This window comes from Trichomonas vaginalis, chromosome II (assembly GCF_026262505.1).
Source record: "Trichomonas vaginalis G3 chromosome II, whole genome shotgun sequence".
NCBI lineage: Eukaryota > Parabasalia > Trichomonadida > Trichomonadidae > Trichomonas > Trichomonas vaginalis.
The window spans coordinates 8,531,392-8,552,300 of record NC_067204.1 but is presented as its reverse complement, the minus strand read 5'-3'; the positions used below and the strand labels follow the sequence as shown (position 1 = coordinate 8,552,300).

The window sequence follows — 20,909 nt, the reverse complement described above, 5'->3', positions numbered from 1 at the left end:
GCAATGATTAAGGTTTTTTTAGCCATTTTGCATTAGCATATCCCGTGTAAACAGCTTGTTTTAGTTAATCTAAGTTTTATTTGGCCATTTTATTAGATATTTAAGTAATGAAATCAAAAATTTTCATGCGCATACTTAATATCCAGATTTTACCCTAAATTTATTATTTCTTATGCATTGATAGATTTTGTGTATAGTCAGAATTGGATTTGTAAATAAAATCAAATTCAAAGAAATCCAATAAAGTAAATTTTTTGGTTTTTCCATGGAATTGCAATACAACATATGTTCCTAGTTGAGACAAATGCTATTTGCTTTATTTGGAGGTAGCAAACTAATGAAAGATTCGAATACCTGAATTTAAACAAGAAGAGTTTTGGATATCAACATATATGTATTTCATAAACGTATTGTTACTGTAAAATGTCGAAAATAAAGAATTTGACAAGAAAATTTTCCATTGATTTGTTGAGATTTCATGCAAAATGAAAATTATGAATATAATTATATTCTATTCAGTGAATGGTTGAATATATTAGATCAGGAAAAATAGATATTTGGGAAATAAAAAATTTGCAAAAAAAGCTTTGGAAAAAAATTTAAAAGATAAATATTAATGCATTTTTATTTTGTAATAGTTTTATGCTGATTTCACGAAAAATTAAATAATTTTGAAATCGTCAGTAAAATTAATATAAATAATGCGATAAGGCAATGATGAATATGTAAAGCAAGAGAACTATACAAAAAGAAAGAGAATGTTGTAAAGCCAAGAATGATATGATTTGTAATAAAACTCTGAAGATCTTATTAATATCGAATTCATGATTAAATAAAAAAGAAGCTACTTCAAAGACTCCATAATACATATATTCAGCAATTGATTCATGATCTTGTTTAAAATTTATTTGAAGATATTCAGCAATTTCGTAATTTCGATAAATTAATGCTATGTTAATCATATTATCAAATGATTGACTATCGTCAACCATTTGAGAAAATATGTTTTGATTTCCTGCTTGCAGAGCATATTTTGCAGATTCTTCAGTATATATGGCACCTTCATTCCTCAAGTAGTTAAAGCACAGTTCAGATCCAAATTTGCAAGCGCAATCAAGTGGTGTGATTATATTGGCATTTTCTGGGTTTATTTCGAGTGTAGGAAATTTGGTTTTAAGCTCATCAATCTTGTCCCAAGCAATGTAGTATAAAGGTGATTCTTTATCATATAAGTTGATTATTTCTTCTTCATTCATTTGAGGTTTGAAGTTATCAAATTTGAATCCTTTATTGAATAATAATGTTGCTAATTTTCCATTCATTGGTTTGACTATGCATGAAAATTCATTTAAAATTCTTTGATAAAGTCCTGTATATGAAGAAATATACTTGACTCGGAGAGTTGATATATTATCAATTAAGAAAAGTACCATTTGAATCGAGATTTTTTTGCCAGTAATTAGATTTACTATTTGTGATGAGGATTCTGCAAGATTGCTAGGATTTATATCCCAAATAATTTTTGAAACTTGATTAGGATATTCAAACACTTCAATTGGCTTTGGTTCCAAAAAAAGTTCTTCCATAACAGAAAATATATAGTCGGTTTTCTGATCAGGGGAAAAAATATTTCAATAATTAACCTTAAATATCAGATTTCATCTTTTAAGGATGTCGGAACTGCCAAAAGCGCAAATTTTGTTCATCACGAATTGCCAAGCTTGGCAATTCTTGGATGAGCGAAGTTTTCAAAAAAATTAGTAAATTTTGCATTATTTAAGTCTGAAAGAAGCAAAAGAATGCTATATTTTAGTTTCTATATATTTTTGAAATAAAATGGTGGCATTATTAATGATTTTTAGAAATTTGATATTTGAAATTGAATCATTTGATATTTTTACCGAAGGATTTATGTTTTTTGTGATGTTGTGTATTATGTTATAGTGAAACTAGAGATACTCAATGTAAACTCTTTTTAAAATAACGTACAATTGCCAAGGCAATTTTGGTTTTGGCAATTGTACGTTATTTTTTTCGCAGCGATTTGAGTGAATTGCCAAACCTTAAACTTTCTTGGCAATTGTACGTTATTGAGAATTGCCCAATTGCCATAAGCTTCAAGAAAGCTGAAACAATGACACTGAAACATATTTAACTACACGTAAAATCAAATCAGGCTCATTTATTAAAAATGCAAAATATTTATACTTATTGTTTCGTTTAGTCAACACGAATTTAAGCCTAATTCTTTCTCACGTCTGAGATGGCCTTCTTACATGAATTATTATGTAAATTTTTGATTATTTTGGAATAATATTAATCATTTGAACTGTTTTGTGGAGTTCTTTTGTGAATACTATACATTTGTTGAACTAATGTTCAATTCTCAATAATATAATGCATTTCTGTTATTATATTTCCAATAATTTTTTAAAATATTTTTTTAACTGCTCACAAAATATAGCAGAGGACTCTCATCAAAATGAACAGAGAGTGAATTATTTTTCACAAAAAAATTAAAATACAAAAAAATTAAAAATAAAATGAAGAAAAAGGAGAAAAAAAATAGGTTCTAAAACTAAATACATATAACTATGATATGTGTATCTTATTGGGCGAAATTGGCGTCCGAAGGGCGCCAATTTCGCCGGGAATTTTTTAAGAATTGCCAAAATGACCTCAGAATTGCCAAGTCGGCATCCTTACATCTTTTTAAAGATTAGCTCTGAAGACTAAAATAAAGTTTTTTTTTCATTTATGAATAAGAAGTTATTTTGAAATGCATTCCTCTAATAGAAACCATAAAAAACAAATAGGGTATTCTTGATGTTTTTTGCAAGAAAATTATTATATGTATTGATCATATTTTTAATTTTTCATAAATTGATATTAAATTCACCTTTTAAATGTAAATTCTATCATGATAACATTATTAAATCAATTGAATACATTTTTCATGGTTAGAATGTTCATAAAATCTACGAAGATTTTGATTTTTATTATTTGAATGAGAAATAATCGTTTTGTCAAAAATGAGTGAAAAACCCATGAGTATCGAATTTGTCAATAAAAAATGCGGTGAGAGAATCACAAGCTTAGTTAACACACTAAAAGGATCATTTCCTGACAAATACGAAGTTGTAAAATCTGTTGAAGCAGATAAAATACTTAATAAGTTGGAAGATTCACCAGGAGAAGTATTTAAACCAATACTATCGGCAGATTTTCCGGCCTTAGAAACAAAGTTACAGAAATTTGACTTGCCATTGCATTCTTGTAGCAAATACAATTATTATTTTACGCCAACAGTACCTAAAAATTTACTTGATGAAGCTCCAAACGATTTTACTCACGAAAAAATGGAAGTTCTTTCAGAATCACGTCAAGAACACCAAAGATTACTTTGGATTTATCAAGATCGAATTACATATGAGCATAGCTCTCATTCAAACTCTACATTTCATTCACCATTCAAAAGTGCAATAGATTTTATCGCTAAACAGCACGATTTACCGAAGATTCCAGTGCCTGAAGCAGATCCTGGAATTGTTCAAGAAAAGGTTGACGCTCAAAGGCGTAGGATGCAATCTTTATCAAGCCATGTTATAAACAAGCAGAAAATGCTAGCAAAGATGATAAAAGATCGTGAACTGTTTCAACACGAATATTCTAACATTCTTGATGAACAAAAGAAACCTGTTAATGAACTTCAGATACCATTTCCTTTTGCAAAACTATTTGACGAAGATTCCAAAAAATAATTTTGCAAATTAAAAAAAAATGATGTTCTTATTTGCCACATCCGTGAATTATATTGTTGTTTGTTAATTTAATAAAAATATAGATTAATTAGAAAATTTTATAAAACATAGAATAAAATATAGACAGCTTATATGACAAGCATTTGGGGAACTAGTTTTAACAACAGAAAGTATGAAACTATCTCTTTCAGTTTCAAATGATTATCTCAAAAACTATATACTGCATATGATAATAGGCTAAAGCATTATAATAATAGCAAATAATGAATGTCAATGAGTATCAAGCATTAGAACTTGTGAAAAAAAATATTATTATTCATTAAGTCCAAAAATAAGAATAAAGTTGAATTAAAATGGTTTGCATTTAAGACTCAATATTAAATAATATAATAAAAAGAATTTTAAAAATTGAAGGTCTATAAGGGCAAGCAATATTCGAGCATTTTTTGTCAATAAAAGGATAGAAATCAAGCCATGAAATATATAATCCGTGATTATTTGCACCATCGGCAAGATCTAAAGATCGAAGACGAAAAAATCGGAAGTATCTTGGCTTATCAAATGTATATTCAGCGATTTGAATAGTATCTGATATTCGTGTTGAATTATATTCTTGAAATAATGTTGAATAATTAGTTCCATCTTCCGAAAAATCTAAGGAATATGATGGCCTACGTTTACTCCATCTATATCCAGTGCCGGTATTTGTTCCTCGCATTATCATTCCTTGGATTAAGTACGGCTTCTTGAAATCAATTTGTAGATAATCCCCTGGATTTGTAAATAATGACCAATAATTTGATAATTTTCATTTGTGTGATCATATTTAAATTGTTTTTGAGAAATTGTAATGGCATCTATTTCAAGCCTCGGGCCATAGATCTGAAGAAGTTGTTTGCAAATTGCAAACTCTCGATAGTCTCTTATGTAATTTTATTGAACAATGTTTCTTTGAATTATGTCAAAAAAAAATTGAATTCTGCGGACCGTTCTTTTATTCAAAATCCTGACCTTTTGATCATTGGAGGAGGACCAAGTGGATACGCAGCCGCCATTCATGCTGCTAAACTTGGATTTAAAAATAGCTGGTGCTAATTAAGAAGCCTATTATTATTGGTTCGCTTAATATAAATTTTAGCATAGATAACTTGAATTACACTCACATCATCAAATTTTCCATTTCATTTATCATTCAACTATGAATTGGTATATTTTCCAAGTCTATGGATATATTGTTATATGAGAGAGTTGAAAGTAATATCTATTCAAAAAAAACTTAAGATCTCAATTTGTTTGAATGGATATTTGGCTACATCGCCATGAAAACAGATAGTTATTTCGGATCAATATTAATTTGACAATATGTATATTTATGTAAATATATTATATTTAGCATTCAAAAAAATCTAAATAAGCAATGGATGCTTGGTCAGATTATCTTTGAAATTTCATTTCACAAGTGAAGTGAAAAATCAAACATTATCATGATTACGGGAATAAGCAAGGTATTTAGTACTGTAAAGAGAGGAACACAGAAGCCATTGATGCTTGCAGGAAAGTTTTATAATCACTCAGATCCAGAACTTGTTAACGAACGTGAAATTTCTAAAATGATTTGTAACGAATACAATAAAACACAAGTTGATGAAGTTGATAAACGAAGGAACTTATTAAAGATTCTATTTAAGGAAGACACTGATGTTTATATCAATCCTCCTTTCTTTTGTGATTATGGCTCAAATATCAAATTTGGAAAAGAGTGTTATTACAATTACAATTGCACCATTCTTGATGTCAACAAAGTTGAATTCGGAGATGGTGTTTTAGTTGCACCAAATGTTTCATTTTATAGTGCAACACATCCTATTGATCCAAAATTGAGAAAAGAAGGAAAAGAATATGGCCTTCCAATAAAAATTGGTAACAATGTTTGGATTGGAGGAAGTTCTGTTATTTGTCCTGGTGTTTCAATTGGCGATAATTCAGTTATCGGAGCAGGTTCTGTTGTTGTCAAAGATATTCCTGCAAATTCAGTTGCAGTAGGAAATCCTGCAAGAGTTATAAAGAAATTAGAAGTTTCAAATGAGTAAAAAATAAAATATTCACTACCATAATAATCAATCAAACCATTTACTATTTTCTGAGAATTGTAATCACATTTCATCTTAATAATATATATCAGTTATTGGGGAAAACTGTGCCACTCAAATGACTTTGATGTTTTAGGTTTATTTATTTTCTATCTTTTTCTTATGAATTTTCTATGATAAATTAATTTATAATCATGTCTGATCCTGTCAAATTGTCATATGGAGTTATTGTTTTTTATAAAAGATGAATTCCAAAACATAAATGATATTAAAAATTGAATTAAATGAAAACAGACATATTTTCTCTTTACTTTTGAAATACAAATAAAAAAAATATTAAAGATCTAATCTTTCTTCAGAAGTTGACTTTGGTTGTTTTTGAGTGTTCGAAGAAGAAGAGGAAGATTTAGTAAATGAAGAATCTTGAGGCATTTCAAGAGTAATTTGCCAATTTCTTTTAACAGGCTGCAAAACTCTGTGAATTGTCAAAACTTCATTTTCAAAATCGAAATCAAGATTTCCATTTGGAGCTTTAACAGATTTCGGCTTTGCCTTCAATCCCAACACTTTAATTCTCTCAACTTTCACATCGTATTCCTCAAAGAAATCATCTCTTGCCATCTTTGAATCTCTCACATTTGAAGCAATTATATGATTAGTGAAAGAATACTTCGCGTGAATGTAATCACCGGTTGCAAATGCTGTTGTCTGTTGGTCATCATCATACAATTCTCCAGATGCTTCTCCATTCTGATCCAAAGCAATGACTAATGTAATTGGATCGTGTCTCATCAAAAACGTTGTTCTTCTCTTCCAATTCTTCAATGGAACAATTGATCCTCCTCTCATCAAAACAGGGATTTCTGTTATTGGTGCCTCAACGAATGTCTTCTCGTGGTTGTCGCGCTCGCATTCCTTAAGACTGTTGAAATTGTACCATCGACCAAATGGCAAATCTATCGTCCTGTTGTAAACATTATCTTCCAAAATTGGTGCGACCAAGAAAGAAGGTCCAAGCATGAACATTGTCTCGATATCAGCGAATCTCCTGTCGTTAGGGAATTCCCACCAAACAGGTCTTGACAATGGTTCACCTGTCTTATTAGATTTGCGTGCCAAAGTGTACCAATATTGGAACATTTGATATCTGTCTGCGATTGATTTTCTTATTGATTCTCCGTGAACTCCCTTGATCTTGAATGGTTCTCTCTCCTGGCTCTCATGGTGTGAGTGTTCTCTGAAGAAAGGATAGCACCATGCGCCAAGCTGGAACCATCTAGCCAACAAGTTTTCTGATGGAGAATCAAAGAAACCGCCAACATCAGCACCGCAAAACGGCATTCCACTCAATCCTAAAGAAAGAACCATAGGAATTGATGCTCTCAAATGTGCCCAGTCAGCAGCATTGTCGCCTGTCCATGTAACAGCGTATTTCTGTGTACCAGCAAAGAAAGAACGTGTCAATACAAATGGTCTATCGTCTTCATCTGAGTCACGTTTCATCAAACCGCCGTAAGTAGCCAACGCCATCAAATGACCGTAAACATTGTGTACTTCTCTGTTCTCTATCTTCTTGTGGTGGATGACGTCCTTGGGAAGAGTCATGTCTGGCACATCGAACACTGCTGGCTCGTTCATGTCGTTCCAGATGTAAAGAGAAAGTGTTGATCCTTTGTAGTTCTCAAATTCAAAAAGTGTCTCCCACCAAACTCTCGCCCACGGATTTGTGAAGTCAACCCAGCTGCTGTCGCCCGGCCAACACTCGCCTTCGTAGTCGGAATCAAGACGTGTTTTTACGAAGAAGTGCTGGTTGAATGCTTGTTCGAAAATGTAGTAGCCCATGTCGATTCTAAGGTGTGGATCGCAGAGAGCAACAAACTTCCTTTCGAGATTATCGTAGTCGTCTTGTAGTTTTGCGAAATCTGCAAATTTGTATGGGTCGTAAGTGAAATACATTTTATCGTCTAAGTGGTCGAGGTCTAACCACATGGCGTCGACGGGGATGATGTTGGTATCGAGTCCGTTCAATACTTCTCGAACGTCTTTTGAGGATTTGTAGCCCCAACGAGATTGATGATATCCAAGAACAAATCCTTGGTGGAGAGGTGGTTTTCCGGTGAGCTGCGTGTACTTTTGGAGAATCTCACTGGCATGGCCACCTGTAAATACGAAGAAATCGATGTAGCCGCCTTCAGATAAAAATCTTGCGAAAGATCCTGTTCTTTCTTCACTTGTATCGATCCATGTTTCACTGGGATTGCACCAGAAGAGGCCTGTGGTCTTTTTGGAGTCCCTGGCAAGAAGGAATGGAATGGATCCGTACATAGCCATTGGATTTCCGATTTCGTAACGGTTAATGTCGACGTTGAAGAGTCTAATGGGATCTGTAACAGGATTGAATGTAATTTTGTTCTGACGACGTAGTCTGTGGGTTGTAAATGGAAGAGTTAAATTTAATGTATGTTCTGGAAGGCCATGGAAGCGTACATTGTCGCCAAGGAAGAGGAAATCCATGGCTACAGAAGTAGGACCGTTTGGTATTTTATCAATTGTTCCATCAAAGTCGGCAGCATGGAATAATGTTGGATTCTTGTTTCTATCTCTGTTATGCTCGAAAATTGCTGTATCATCTGGATTGATAACGAGTACTCTTCCCTTTGTTGTTGTTAATGTAGCTGTAAATGGCTTGATTGAGATGGTAATAGATTGATCTCCTTGATTAAGGAAGATATGAGTGTGATTTGTGGAATGTGAGTATGGTTTTGTGATGTTAAGCTCTGTTTTGTTGATAATGCTTGGCTCTCTCGCTGCATCATAGCGCTTAAATCGCTCGGTTTCGGAAGGCTCAATTCTAAAACGAATGCCTGTCTGTAAGAAATACACGAAAAGAACAAGTTGCTTGTCAGCACTATCATCTTGGATTAAACATTGAAAATAGTTTTTGTTATAATCGATTTCTTTATCAATAATAGACCAAAATTGCTTATCTGTTTCGCGATTTCTGTGGCAAAATGGAGATTGATCGCATTGTCTGTATTTTCCTTCGTCAACACATAATACGGAGGAGAATAAAAAGAAGAGAAAGCTAAACATTTTGGTCACGTAAACTTTAGATTATTATATTATTGATTTTAATGGACATAACGTATTTAATTATCCTTAAGAATTATATTTTTGTAATAAACAGAAATTCATCAAAAGTGACGGCTCTCAATTTTTTGACATTTGTAAATTCTAAATTGAATGAGAAAAATGAAATAATACTAAGCATAATACAATATTCTAGATTTAATTATAATTAGGAAAAAGTTAGTTTTGAGAGTACTTTTCATAGGCATATAGAATGAAATCTTCTGAAAAATAATATCACATAAACTCATATTCTTTTCTAATATATAACTATTTTATATAAAAATCAAATTCAATGATCTTAAAAGCGAAGGATAAACCTCAAAATTTACGAATATAATGAGTGGGAATATAATGCTTATCTATCATAAAACCATATGAAATATCAATTTTTGCTTTACGCCTAATTTTTGACGACAATTAGCAAAAAATGTTAAATGTTAACACTCAGTCCATTTGAATATGAAAAATAAAATTGACTTTGATTAAATGTTTTTATTTATCATGCAATTCTTCTTGCGACCAAAGATTTGAATAAAAGTTCAAAAAATAAGATAGCTTAAAAAATAATATACGGTAGTGTTTACTAATAGATGAATAGTATATAAATTCTATTAAAATGGATTTGATCAAAAAAAATATATAAAATTTGATCATAAATAAAATCGTTTTAAATTACTTCTTCATTTAAATTATAACAATTATTTTTGGTTTTATATTTTTTGGATCAAATCCATTTTAATAGAATTTATATACTATTCATCTATTAGTAAACACTACCGTATATTATTTTTTAAGGATACCCTTACATTGCGTAGTTAGAAAGAGAATATGATATTGTCATGATTGCTAAAGTTTTAGGCTCCAGAAATGAATATACATCAAACTGAAACAATTGATAAATTGAATGAACTTTTGAGAGGTTCTCAAATAAAAAAAATTATCTAATTTTTTACAATATTACTATTATTTTATCCACATATGTATATATATAATAATTTGAGAAAACTTTTAGGAAAAATAAGTTTAATAAAAATCTGAATTTTACTTGTTGTGGGATTGTTATTAATTGACACTCCAGACGTATTACTAATAGTTATGCGTATGCAATTAAAGTATTTCTGATGGACAAAATGTGAGATTTATATCAGATAATTCATTTCTACTATTAAATTATTCATTTATGAGTTTGCACTTATTCGCACTAAATAAATAACTATTAAAAATTGTTTTAATTAATTGACACCATATAATAGAGTGAATTTTGTTTGATCAAACAACAATAAATGATAGATATAAAGCCAAGAAACTTGCTATTAATATGCTCTACTTGCTATTTCAATGTAAGTATGATATTTTCTAAATGTTTCGTTCAGATAACTTAGATATATTAGTCAAAATTTGAAATTTTAATAGCACATATATTAAAAATAATTATTATTCATAAAAGATTAATGAAATAGTAAAAAAAATCAATCAAATTATAAAAAATACAACATTTAGAAGAATTCTTATTATCCTTCAAAAAGTCAGTATTTCTGCTGTAATTTTCTACAACATTGTAGTTATTGCACTTTGTCTATGGATTTGTATATATGTTATATATAAATTATATATCTAAACTGCCCATAAGTGCAATTTTTATATAAATTGTTTATTTCTTTAACAATTTCATATGAAATATGCTTTTTTAAGCGTATCAAAGCTGTGTTCTTAATGTGCATGGATATATCAAGAAAAATGTCGAAAAAAAATGTGAATTCACAAATTCACTGAATTTTCACCGTTTTTTTGAATTTTGCTACAGCACTAATATTAAATAATACTAAAATCTTCTGTCTTTGTAAAAGAATAAATTCTGACAAAAAGTGCTCGTTTAAATTTAATGATCATCTGTATGACTAAGTGGTAAAAAGTGTTTATGACCAAAAAAGGGTTACATGCTTAGTCTATTTTCTGACAGGATACTCTAGATTTACATGATCTCTATTTCATATCTCCGTTTTTAGATTCTTCGACAGATTTTATGATAGAAAACCAAGATTAACAAATTTCCGGCATGTTAATGAAGAAATCTGCAGCTACCCTCAATATTATTTCAATAATCAGTATCGTTTCTCTTACAATTTATTTTTTTCTCAATAATTTAACAAGAAATAACAATACACACTTGGTTTTACGTATAAAAGCTAAGTGTCGAACTTAATCAACTTTACTTACTTAGCAAATGAATATTTTTGTTGGTTGCGAGTTCTGAATGCTGAAGTTTTAGATTTCTCTATAAATGATATCATTGCACTTACAATGTTGTTCCAGCCTATCGCATAAATCATAGAAAATCCAAAAAAAAATAATATAAAGAAAATTCATGTCATGAAGTTCAAAAAATACCGTGTAACATTAAAATTTGTTATGCATAATACATTTTAGCTATTATTGATTTTTTTTAATTTTCGAGAAATTGAATGGTGAGTCCGATAGAGAAATTTTTAAAAATCCTAGTGCCTCATAGAAGTAATTTCCCTCGTCTCCCATACTTCCAAATGTATGCATATGACATAAACTTTTATGCATTACACAAGTGGCCAATAATATCTATAGAGTAAAAAATTAGAAATTTAATTTTTTTATATGATAGTTATATTTCAGATTTGCGAGCGTAACTTTTTTCTCCATGGCATACTTGTTTTAAGAGCAAATGATCAAAATCGTCCTTCAATTATTGAAGGAGCTGATATCTTTTGAAAATTGAATTGAAAGGGTATTCAATTTTCAAATTTCCTCTCAATTTTGGAAACATATCAACTCTATGAATTAACAATTATGTGCCTTCACAGTTTATCAGTCATATAAGGTGCTTATAAAGAAAAAAGTTACGCTCGCAAAATATGTTTTTATATAGATTTCACATAAAATAATTATGTAATTTCTAAAAAGAATATTTTTGTTCTTGAATATTAAAGTGTATTGTAGTTTAAAAAGTTTTAAATATGTTGCTAAAATTTCAGGTTTATAGCTCATGTCTAGCATGACTTCTTTGTATGCGCAAAAAATCTGACACGTAAGGGTATCCTTAAGCTATCTTATTTTTTGAACTTTTATTCAAATCTTTGGTCGCAAGAAGAATTGCATGATAAATAAAAACATTTAATCAAAGTCAATTTTATTTTTCATATTCAAATGGACTGAGTGTTAACATTTAACATTTTTTGCTAATGGCGTCAAAAATTTTCTCACTGGGTTTTCGTCTATCAATCCCAGCTCATTATATACGCAACCAATCAAAAATCTGATATGGGAGTCCAAGGCTAACTTTTTGTTGTCTACCTAATAAAAGAGGAAGCAGCATTAGTGAGAATAATCGCAAATATTCAATTTAAATTATCTTTTTATTCTTAATTTAAAGTGCCAAAAAGAATAAAAAACCTATTCTAAGGCATGTTGTTATGTAAATGAGACTAGACATCATATTTTATGTTATGAAAAAAAATATTTAGAATTTTAGAACAAAATAAATAGAAAAAATAGCATAACTTATGGATGTGCGTATATTAAATTTAATAAATTAAGAGAAATTATTTTTGGCGCCAAAAATTATTCGTTAACTCTCAAATTTTTCTGAGTCAATAAGCCGCCAAAAAAGTATCATTTTGTTTCGTTAGAGAAAGATGAATTGTCCATGTCATCCAATCGGGAACAAGGGGGATGGGGATTAGATGATAAAGAAGCAATTCATGCTCTCTATCTGAAGCAATCAGACTTACCAGCAACAATGTGAATCAGTCTTTCACTGAATGAGTAGGTGTTGGAAGAACTGTTCTCTAAAGCGATACAGTTGCGCTACATGTTCGTCAACTTGTCTAGAAATAAATATATCATTTGTTTTATACGTTTTTTCGTAATAAATCTATTTGTATTTGTTGTATTTGAGTATGAAGATAACAAAAACTACGGCATAAGACGCAGTACACTGGGCTTCGTTGCCATTTTATTTACCATGTTAAGAATAAACTTAACAGACATGCTTTGTTTTCGACGAAGCCATCTAAAATAACGTACATCTAAATAAAACTAAAAAACTGTAAAATTTCTTTATTTGATAGTATACTTCAAATTATGCACTATACCTTCTAGAATTCTATAACACTCTTTGCATATAATTTTTTTAAAAAAAAGTTATATCTCGACAAAAATATGATTTATCAATAGAGTATGTAAAATAAAACTCATTCGCAGTATTAAAAAATCGTAAATCTTTCCAAAAAATTTTGAATTACAAATTTTAAAACTTAAAACAACATTTTTTGAAGCGAAAAAACGAAATCTAATTTTTTTTGGAAAATTTAGAATAAATAGAGCTCTTTAACTCGTCGAATACAAATTGTTTTCAAGTTTTTTTCGACCGGAAATTGAACTTTTAGAGTTTATACAATAAGATTCACATGAAAAAATACGGGTTTAACAAAGAAATCACCAATATAAAGGTTTTTTAGTAGAACGAGATTGATAAAAACTATAGTATGATAAAAAGACGATAATTTTTTTGGCGGGATAATTGAAGAATATGAATGATTCGAATTACAGACATACTCTAGTCCGAAACTTACTATGGTTCGTGACTTATTTTTGACACAGAATAGCTGTAGACTAAGGCTTACTCTAGATCCAGACTTATTATACAATTAAATTTGCTTTTGGAATAAGACTTAATTTTAGTTACAAACTTATCTTAATATCAGACTTATATTTAGAATCAGACTTACTTTAGTCTAGAACTTACATTTAGAATCAGACTTCCATTTCAAGTCAGACTTACTTTCGTCCGAGACTTACATTTCAAGTCAGACTTACTTTCGTCCGAGACTTACATTTCAAGTCAGACTTACTTTCGTCCGAGACTAACATTTCAAGTCAGACTTACTTTCGTCCGAGACTTACATTTCAAGTCAGACTTACATTTCAAGTCAGACTTACTTTCGTCCGAGACTTACATTTCAAGTCAGACTTACATTTCAAGTCAGACTTACTTTCGTCCGAGACTTACATTTCAAGTCAGACTTACTTTCGTCCGAGACTTACATTTCAAGTCAGACTTACATTTCAAGTCAGACTTACTTTCGTCCGAGACTTACATTTCAAGTCAGACTTACATTTCAAGTCAGACTTACATTTCAAGTCAGACTTACTTTCGTCCGAGACTTACATTTCAAGTCAGACTTACTTTCGTCTGAGACTAACATTTCAAGTCAGACTTACATTTCAAGTCAGACTTACTTTCGTCCGAGACTTACATTTCAAGTCAGACTTACTTTCGTCCGAGACTTACATTTCAAGTCAGACTTACTTTCGTCCGAGACTTACATTTCAAGTCAGACTTACATTTCAAGTCAGACTTACTTTCGTCCGAGACTTACATTTCAAGTCAGACTTACTTTCGTCCGAGACTTACATTTCAAGTCAGACTTACATTTCAAGTCAGACTTACATTTCAAGTCAGACTTACTTTCGTCCGAGACTTACATTTCAAGTCAGACTTACTTTCGTCTGAGACTAACATTTCAAGTCAGACTTACATTTCAAGTCAGAATTACTTTCGTCCGAAACTTACATTTCAAGTCAGACTTACTTTCGTCCGAGACTTACATTTCAAGTCAGACTTACTTTCGTCCGAGACTTACATTTCAAGTCAGACTTACTTTCGTCCGAGACTTACATTTCAAGTCAGACTTACTTTCGTCCGAAACTTACATTTCAAGTCAGACTTACTTTCGTCCGAGACTTACATTTCAAGTCAGACTTACTTTCGTCCGAGACTAACATTTCAAGTCAGACTTACTTTCGTCCGAGACTTACATTTCAAGTCAGACTTACATTTCAAGTCAGACTTACTTTCGTCCGAGACTTACATTTCAAGTCAGACTTACATTTCAAGTCAGACTTACTTTCGTCCGAGACTTACATTTCAAGTCAGACTTACTTTCGTCCGAGACTAACATTTCAAGTCAGACTTACATTTCAAGTCAGACTTACATTTCAAGTCAGACTTACTTTCTTCCGAGACTAACATTTCAAGTCAGACTTACTTTCGTCTGAGACTAACATTTCAAGTCAGACTTACATTTCAAGTCAGACTTACTTTCGTCCGAGACTTACATTTCAAGTCAGACTTACTTTCGTCCGAGACTTACATTTCAAGTCAGACTTACATTTCAAGTCAGACTTACTTTCGTCCGAGACTTACATTTCAAGTCAGACTTACATTTCAAGTCAGACTTACTTTCGTCCGAGACTAACATTTCAAGTCAGACTTACTTTCGTCTGAGACTAACATTTCAAGTCAGACTTACATTTCAAGTCAGACTTACTTTCGTCCGAGACTTACATTTCAAGTCAGACTTACTTTCGTCCGAGACTTACATTTCAAGTCAGACTTACTTTCGTCTGAGACTAACATTTCAAGTCAGACTTACATTTCAAGTCAGACTTACTTTCGTCCGAGACTTACATTTCAAGTCAGACTTACATTTCAAGTCAGACTTACTTTCGTCCGAGACTTACATTTCAAGTCAGACTTACTTTCGTCCGAGACTTACATTTCAAGTCAGACTTACATTTCAAGTCAGACTTACTTTCGTCCGAGACTTACATTTCAAGTCAGACTTACTTTCGTCCGAGACTTACATTTCAAGTCCAAGGAAAAGAAGTTAGTATACATATCTCGTGTACTGAGGCACTGCGTTCCTCCGTACGCAATACTTGTGAATTTGACACTTTACAAAACCGTTAACGTATATTTTACAACACAAACGACAACACTATCTTAACCTTAAATATTTATAAAGCCGCCAACCACTTCACCTTACTACTGTAAAAATAAACGTTCTCACTTACAAAAGTATTGCAACTCTTCCCATTGCTGTGCTTCACACAATAGTTCATATTCTTCAGTATCGCTGCTGTCGCTCCAATCGTCAGAGTCAAAGTCACTGTCAAAATAAATGTTAGTAAGTTTTGACAAAGCTAATGAAACACGTTTACCGTTTGTATCGTATGCTTGTATAAACTTTCCATTCTTCATTCCTTCATAAACGCTCAAACTAACTTTACCCTTTCTCCCTCGTATCTGATAGAATGTATTTTCACGAGGAACGAAGAACAAATTCTTGAACTCATGACCGTTGTAGTTTGTTATCTCAATAGTTTTCGTCATTTACATCCAAATAAAAATTTTCAGTAAAATATAAAAATAAACTTAAAAATTAATGATATCACCACCCTCACACGTATGAAAACATCCATTTAAATTTAGGTGAAGTGGTGAGATGTCACCTCTTTTTTCACCTGTTTTTTCACCTCATGAATTCATTGCTTTATAACTCTCTTCCTTGGTTTCTTTTTAGTTGCTTTCTTCACATCTGTCTCCAACTTGACTGTCTTTCTTCTTCGACCGTAATGATACCAGTTACTTCCACCAGTCAATGGGTCAAATGGTCTTTCGTAAGGATTTCCATACATTCCATAGGGACCATACGGAAGAACTACTGGTGGAGGAAGAGTTCCATCGAATCTATTTAAATGCATTGTTTCACCTTTCATCTGGTCATTAAAGTCTTTTGCGTGTTTTGCAAACTCATCGTCCTTTCCTAAAGCATTTTCTGACTCAGTCGCAACCAAATTGGATGCTTTATTTATGAGCCCTATTTTATTTAATCTTAACTTCTTTGCAACCCAGCCTCCAATCTTCCCTTTATTTGCATCTAATGTCTTCGAAACCCTTCCTCCACTCATTTTATTTACTGCGTCATAAGCTCCAAGTGCTTTTGCTCCAAATGCTAATGCTTTTGTTCCCATTGCGCCTAAAGCTGCCCAAGCTACCATTTACACCATATTAAAATCATCTCTCTTCAATATTATCTCATAAAAGTTCTCGTTACTGGAGAAAGTCAATGAAACATAAACATTCTCATTCATAAACTTCTTTCTTATATCATCTATTCTCAATAAAATGTCTGAACAATTGCTAACATCTTCTACAACAGTTATTTCATCATGAATGACCTTCAAGAACAAGCTCATTTAATATGCTATTAAAATCATTTCAATAATGAGTCCATCCTTTCCGTCTTTAGGTAGCACAACATCTTTCATTGAAGAAGGTTCGACAAGTCTTATGTTAAACTTACTGACAAAGTTTGTTATACTATAATGCTTCGGCGGCGAATACATATAGTTTGAAAGACATAATATAGATTCTTCAGCAAATTCACTTATACTGGATTTTATAACAATGTTCTCACGAGACCAAATACCACCAATTGACAATCTTGTAAGCAATCCTGCTGAACCTTCAACTGTAAACGTCGATGGTAACATTCCACGAAGGTCATCTATTGACATCGTTGAGTCACTGAATTTAAATATTTTCTTAAAGCAATCGTCATTATCTAACCATGCAATAGCTTTGAAGTTTTCATTCGAATATACATCTGCTTCATTAAATGTAAAACCTGACTTCTTTGCAGAGACGACTTTAAAATCTATTGAGTTTGTTTCAAAATTATATGCTATGCTAACTTCTGAAGGTAATGGATGTCCTTCCGCAGTCAGTTGTTCTCTCACTACCGTTTGAAGCTTTGTGTTAAAAACTTTCATGTCATCTCCTGTGTCTAGGTTCACATACACAGCAATGGGAAAACTATCTTGCTTCTTTGTTTCATCATTATACCTCAAAACATTAAAGTTCTTCAATAATATTGTTCTTCCTGCTGGAATACTTCGAACCTGTCTGATTTCAATAGCTTTCTCACCTCCTACATACTCTACCCAGTGCCTTGGATATTCATAAGTATACTGACTTTCTTGAATTTTGGTAGGTTTCATCATAACGTGTTCATAGTATATCTTTATACTCTTGTCAGTTAGACTCGGTGCTATGTTCTGAATATTTCTGACTTGCATTTTTAATGGAGATAAAATGAAGCATTTAATACATGACGTAGATGAAGACATGAATGAAACTACAGACAAACTTAACTCTTCTCTCATTCTTCCTTTCAGTAAGGACTATGAGTTCTGTTCAAATGGCGTTTATTTCTATTGTGGAAAGATGGGTTCAGGTAAGACATTTAACCTCATTCGTCATATACTCATAACAGAGCGTTTAGGAAACGACTCATATTATGACCAAATCATTATATCAGCAACTTCAGACTCTATGGACTCAACAGCGAAAACATTTATGTCAAAAGTTCAAGCCTCTGTCGTTAAAGTTCCAGACAGTGAACTCATTGAATTTCTTCAACGTTACGTTCGACGTAAGAGGAAATATTATGCCATCGTTGAATTTATACAGTCAGGAATGCAAAAGACTTCAGAAGAGATGGAAAGAATTATTGACAAACACCACTTACGTCAGTACTCAGGAGTTTACGATATGAAACGACTGACAAACTACATTCTATCAAAACTTTCAAAATACCCCTTCAAAAAATATCCTTCAAACACTCTGCTCGTTTGCGACGACTTCGCCGGAAAAGGTTTAGTGTCAAAGCCTGACTCACCATTAGCTAACATCATTACTAAAGTCAGACATTACCACTTAACTGTAGCAATACTTATGCAAACATGGAGGTTTTTAGCTTTAAACATAAAACGTCTCATAACTGACTTCGTTATCTTTCAAGGTTTCTCACGTTATGATATTGAACTCATTTGGAAACAGTCAGGTATAACATTACCTTTTGAAGAAATTTGGGAAGCATATAAGTCTCTCATCTCTCCTCGTTCATACCTTGAGATTCATATCATGACTAATACCATTAAAGTCAAAAATATTCCATGGGAACGACCAACATTGTTTTAAAGTTTAACCTTCAATTGACTGATGGTAAACAAATTCCATGCATCTCTGTCGCCATTTCTGTTAATATTTTTGCTGTCATTCATATCATCCACTTCCCATCCGTTAGCTTTTGAGGATATGCGTTAGAATAGCTGTTCTTAAATGAAGGCTTTTCACCTTTGAGAGCATAAACTCTATAACTTTCTGCATACTTTATGTTTGAACCTCCTGAGCCATCATTGACATAAATTTTTATAGGCTTCCACCCTTTGTTCATGTTCCTGCTTCTTCCCTTTGCTCTTTTGTTCAGTAGTTCTACATCTTTATACACAGCTCCTGTCTCAGTGAATTCAACAATATTTTCATTCGTTAGCTTTACATTCAAACCCTTGTCGAGTATATTGTTCATTTCATACATATAAAAGGTTTTTATTCTATATGAAATGAGAAGCAAATCCATCTTAGCTGGTGCCGTTAATGTTCCAATTGAACCAACATCAAATGTTGACTCACGAACGACAAACAATATTGTCATAAAGAACTATAGTTCAGAGTGTTTGAAAGAAAAAGAACCAGAACTGAAATCCGTGAATTTAAACTCAGCTTCAAACGCTAACGCTACATCAGATGTTAAGTTAGAGTATCCACCACTGGACCAAATTCTTTCAAGAGAAGCCAACGACAACCCTTACACAAATGTTCAAACAAATCCTTCAGATAACGTAGACCATTACCTTCTTCAGTTATACCAAACAATTTTACTCAAAGACGATAAGAAGCTTTTGATAAATCTTATAAGCAAGAACCAAATAATTCTAACAAAGGAGGACCTTGAAAATGTTATATCACGAATAACAGGAAACAATGTGTCATTGACTATCTCGACCCTGAAATCGAATGCTGTGGTCAAACACCAATATTCATGAAAATAGGTAACATCCGCATCATTGAAATACCAGGAACTACAGGAGTTGAGTTTAAGTATAAATATTCGAACGAGTATACAAAACTTTCAACAGAATATAAGCTTTGTTTGAAATATGTTTTAGTAAATTAAAGCAATTTGTAATATCTATCCAAAACTTCTTCAACAGTATCGAACTCATCTTCATAATGCAAACCTAATCTTATTGACTTGGTGCAGTTTTCACTAACACAATATAGCGCTTTGCGCTCGGCGCCTTTGACGCCTTTTTCTGTTCTCTTGACTGACATAACTAATTCATTTGTTTCATCAAACAGCAATAACCAAAGTTCATGACCTAATACATAACATTCATACTTTATATTTTTAGCTCTGAGTTCTCTTGTAAGCTGTTGCATTTAATATTTTCTAAAAAGTCAACTTCAACAGTCATTCGCACTGGTGCCTTCAGTTCTACAGGCTCTCCTTGAAAGTCAACAAGTCTGAATTGCATGTCTTTCAAATTATGAGGACTAATGCGAACCCATTTACCTAAATGAGTTACTATGACAGGAACGTTTGGAATGAACATTGAATTGACTGCATAACAGAAGGATTTATATTCTACTGAACCTTTACTATTAACTCCTGAAATGCCTGTGACATTAGCTATTTTTGACTCAACGTATAAACAATTACCATAACATACGTATGGAACAGATTTCATCTCAATCGTTTTGTCAACACTTTTCAAAGGACATGTCATATGGTATGCTCCCAAAAGAAGTTGAACTCTATGACTCATTCGTGTTATCTTAAACTCCTTCGCATAACTGAACTTCAAAACTCCTGCAATAAGTTTAACATTCATTAAGTTTTCTTCGTTCTCCTTGTTTATTGTAGTATTTATGAGCGCATTTAACACTCCAGCTAATGTTTCCATCTTATATTCTACATTATTGTGAAATCTTATTTCGTGCTTCTTTCCATCTATTTCAAGCTCCATGAAATCTGTTTCATCTGTTATAACGAATGAAGCGATAGTATTGAAGTCAACAACTCTGAAAGCAAGTGCTTCATTCTGAAGACCTAAGTTTGTTTGTAGCTTTACTGTCCCGTATTCGTTTGGGTCTGTACTTTGCAAATAGAACAACATTTTATTCTCATTAAAATATGAGTATTGC

At 31.9% G+C, this 20,909-nt stretch overlaps 9 protein-coding genes across 9 annotated transcripts, besides 2 other annotated features; 3 read left to right on the top strand and 6 right to left on the bottom strand.

Annotated features, from left to right (window-relative positions):
- Positions 1-689: 689 nt before the first annotated feature.
- Positions 690-1,586, bottom strand: TVAGG3_0508450 (protein ubiquitination; the record flags this gene model as incomplete). Its single annotated transcript, XM_001583379.1, has 1 exon — positions 690-1,586. One exon carries the CDS (start codon positions 1,584-1,586, stop codon positions 690-692), a length of 897 nt encoding a protein of 298 aa, XP_001583429.1.
- Positions 1,587-3,032: 1,446 nt separating this feature from the next.
- Positions 3,033-3,898, top strand: TVAGG3_0508440 (uncharacterized protein; the record flags this gene model as incomplete). Its single annotated transcript, XM_001583378.1, has 1 exon — positions 3,033-3,761. One exon carries the CDS (start codon positions 3,033-3,035, stop codon positions 3,759-3,761), a length of 729 nt encoding a protein of 242 aa, XP_001583428.1.
- Positions 3,899-5,245: 1,347 nt separating this feature from the next.
- Positions 5,246-5,866, top strand: TVAGG3_0508430 (serine O-acetyltransferase protein; the record flags this gene model as incomplete). The annotated part of the gene is made up of 1 exon (XM_001583377.1): positions 5,246-5,851. The coding sequence occupies one exon, from the start codon at positions 5,246-5,248 to the stop codon at positions 5,849-5,851; it is 606 nt and encodes a 201-aa protein (XP_001583427.1).
- A 299-nt stretch (positions 5,867-6,165) lies between these two features.
- Positions 6,166-8,964, bottom strand: TVAGG3_0508420 (glycosyl hydrolase; the record flags this gene model as incomplete). Its single annotated transcript, XM_001583376.1, has 1 exon — positions 6,188-8,944. The coding sequence occupies one exon, from the start codon at positions 8,942-8,944 to the stop codon at positions 6,188-6,190; it is 2,757 nt and encodes a 918-aa protein (XP_001583426.1).
- Positions 8,965-9,028: 64 nt separating this feature from the next.
- Positions 9,029-9,065: a mobile genetic element.
- A 6,617-nt stretch (positions 9,066-15,682) lies between these two features.
- Positions 15,683-20,909: part of a mobile genetic element that runs on past the window's edge.
- TVAGG3_0508400 (uncharacterized protein) lies at positions 15,864-16,190 on the bottom strand (the record flags this gene model as incomplete). Its single annotated transcript, XM_051236847.1, has 1 exon — positions 15,864-16,190. One exon carries the CDS (start codon positions 16,188-16,190, stop codon positions 15,864-15,866), a length of 327 nt encoding a protein of 108 aa, XP_051094671.1.
- TVAGG3_0508390 (protein of unknown function, DUF4107 family) lies at positions 16,343-16,768 on the bottom strand (the record flags this gene model as incomplete). Its single annotated transcript, XM_051236846.1, has 1 exon — positions 16,343-16,768. One exon carries the CDS (start codon positions 16,766-16,768, stop codon positions 16,343-16,345), a length of 426 nt encoding a protein of 141 aa, XP_051094670.1.
- On the bottom strand, positions 17,057-17,803 carry TVAGG3_0508380 (uncharacterized protein; the record flags this gene model as incomplete). Its single annotated transcript, XM_051236845.1, has 1 exon — positions 17,057-17,803. A coding segment is annotated over one exon (747 nt), but the record flags the coding sequence as incomplete, so codon positions are not given.
- Positions 18,087-18,842, top strand: TVAGG3_0508370 (protein of unknown function, DUF4106 family; the record flags this gene model as incomplete). The annotated part of the gene is made up of 1 exon (XM_051236844.1): positions 18,087-18,842. One exon carries the CDS (start codon positions 18,087-18,089, stop codon positions 18,840-18,842), a length of 756 nt encoding a protein of 251 aa, XP_051094668.1.
- Positions 20,105-20,881, bottom strand: TVAGG3_0508360 (uncharacterized protein; the record flags this gene model as incomplete). Its single annotated transcript, XM_051236843.1, has 1 exon — positions 20,105-20,881. The coding sequence occupies one exon, from the start codon at positions 20,879-20,881 to the stop codon at positions 20,105-20,107; it is 777 nt and encodes a 258-aa protein (XP_051094667.1).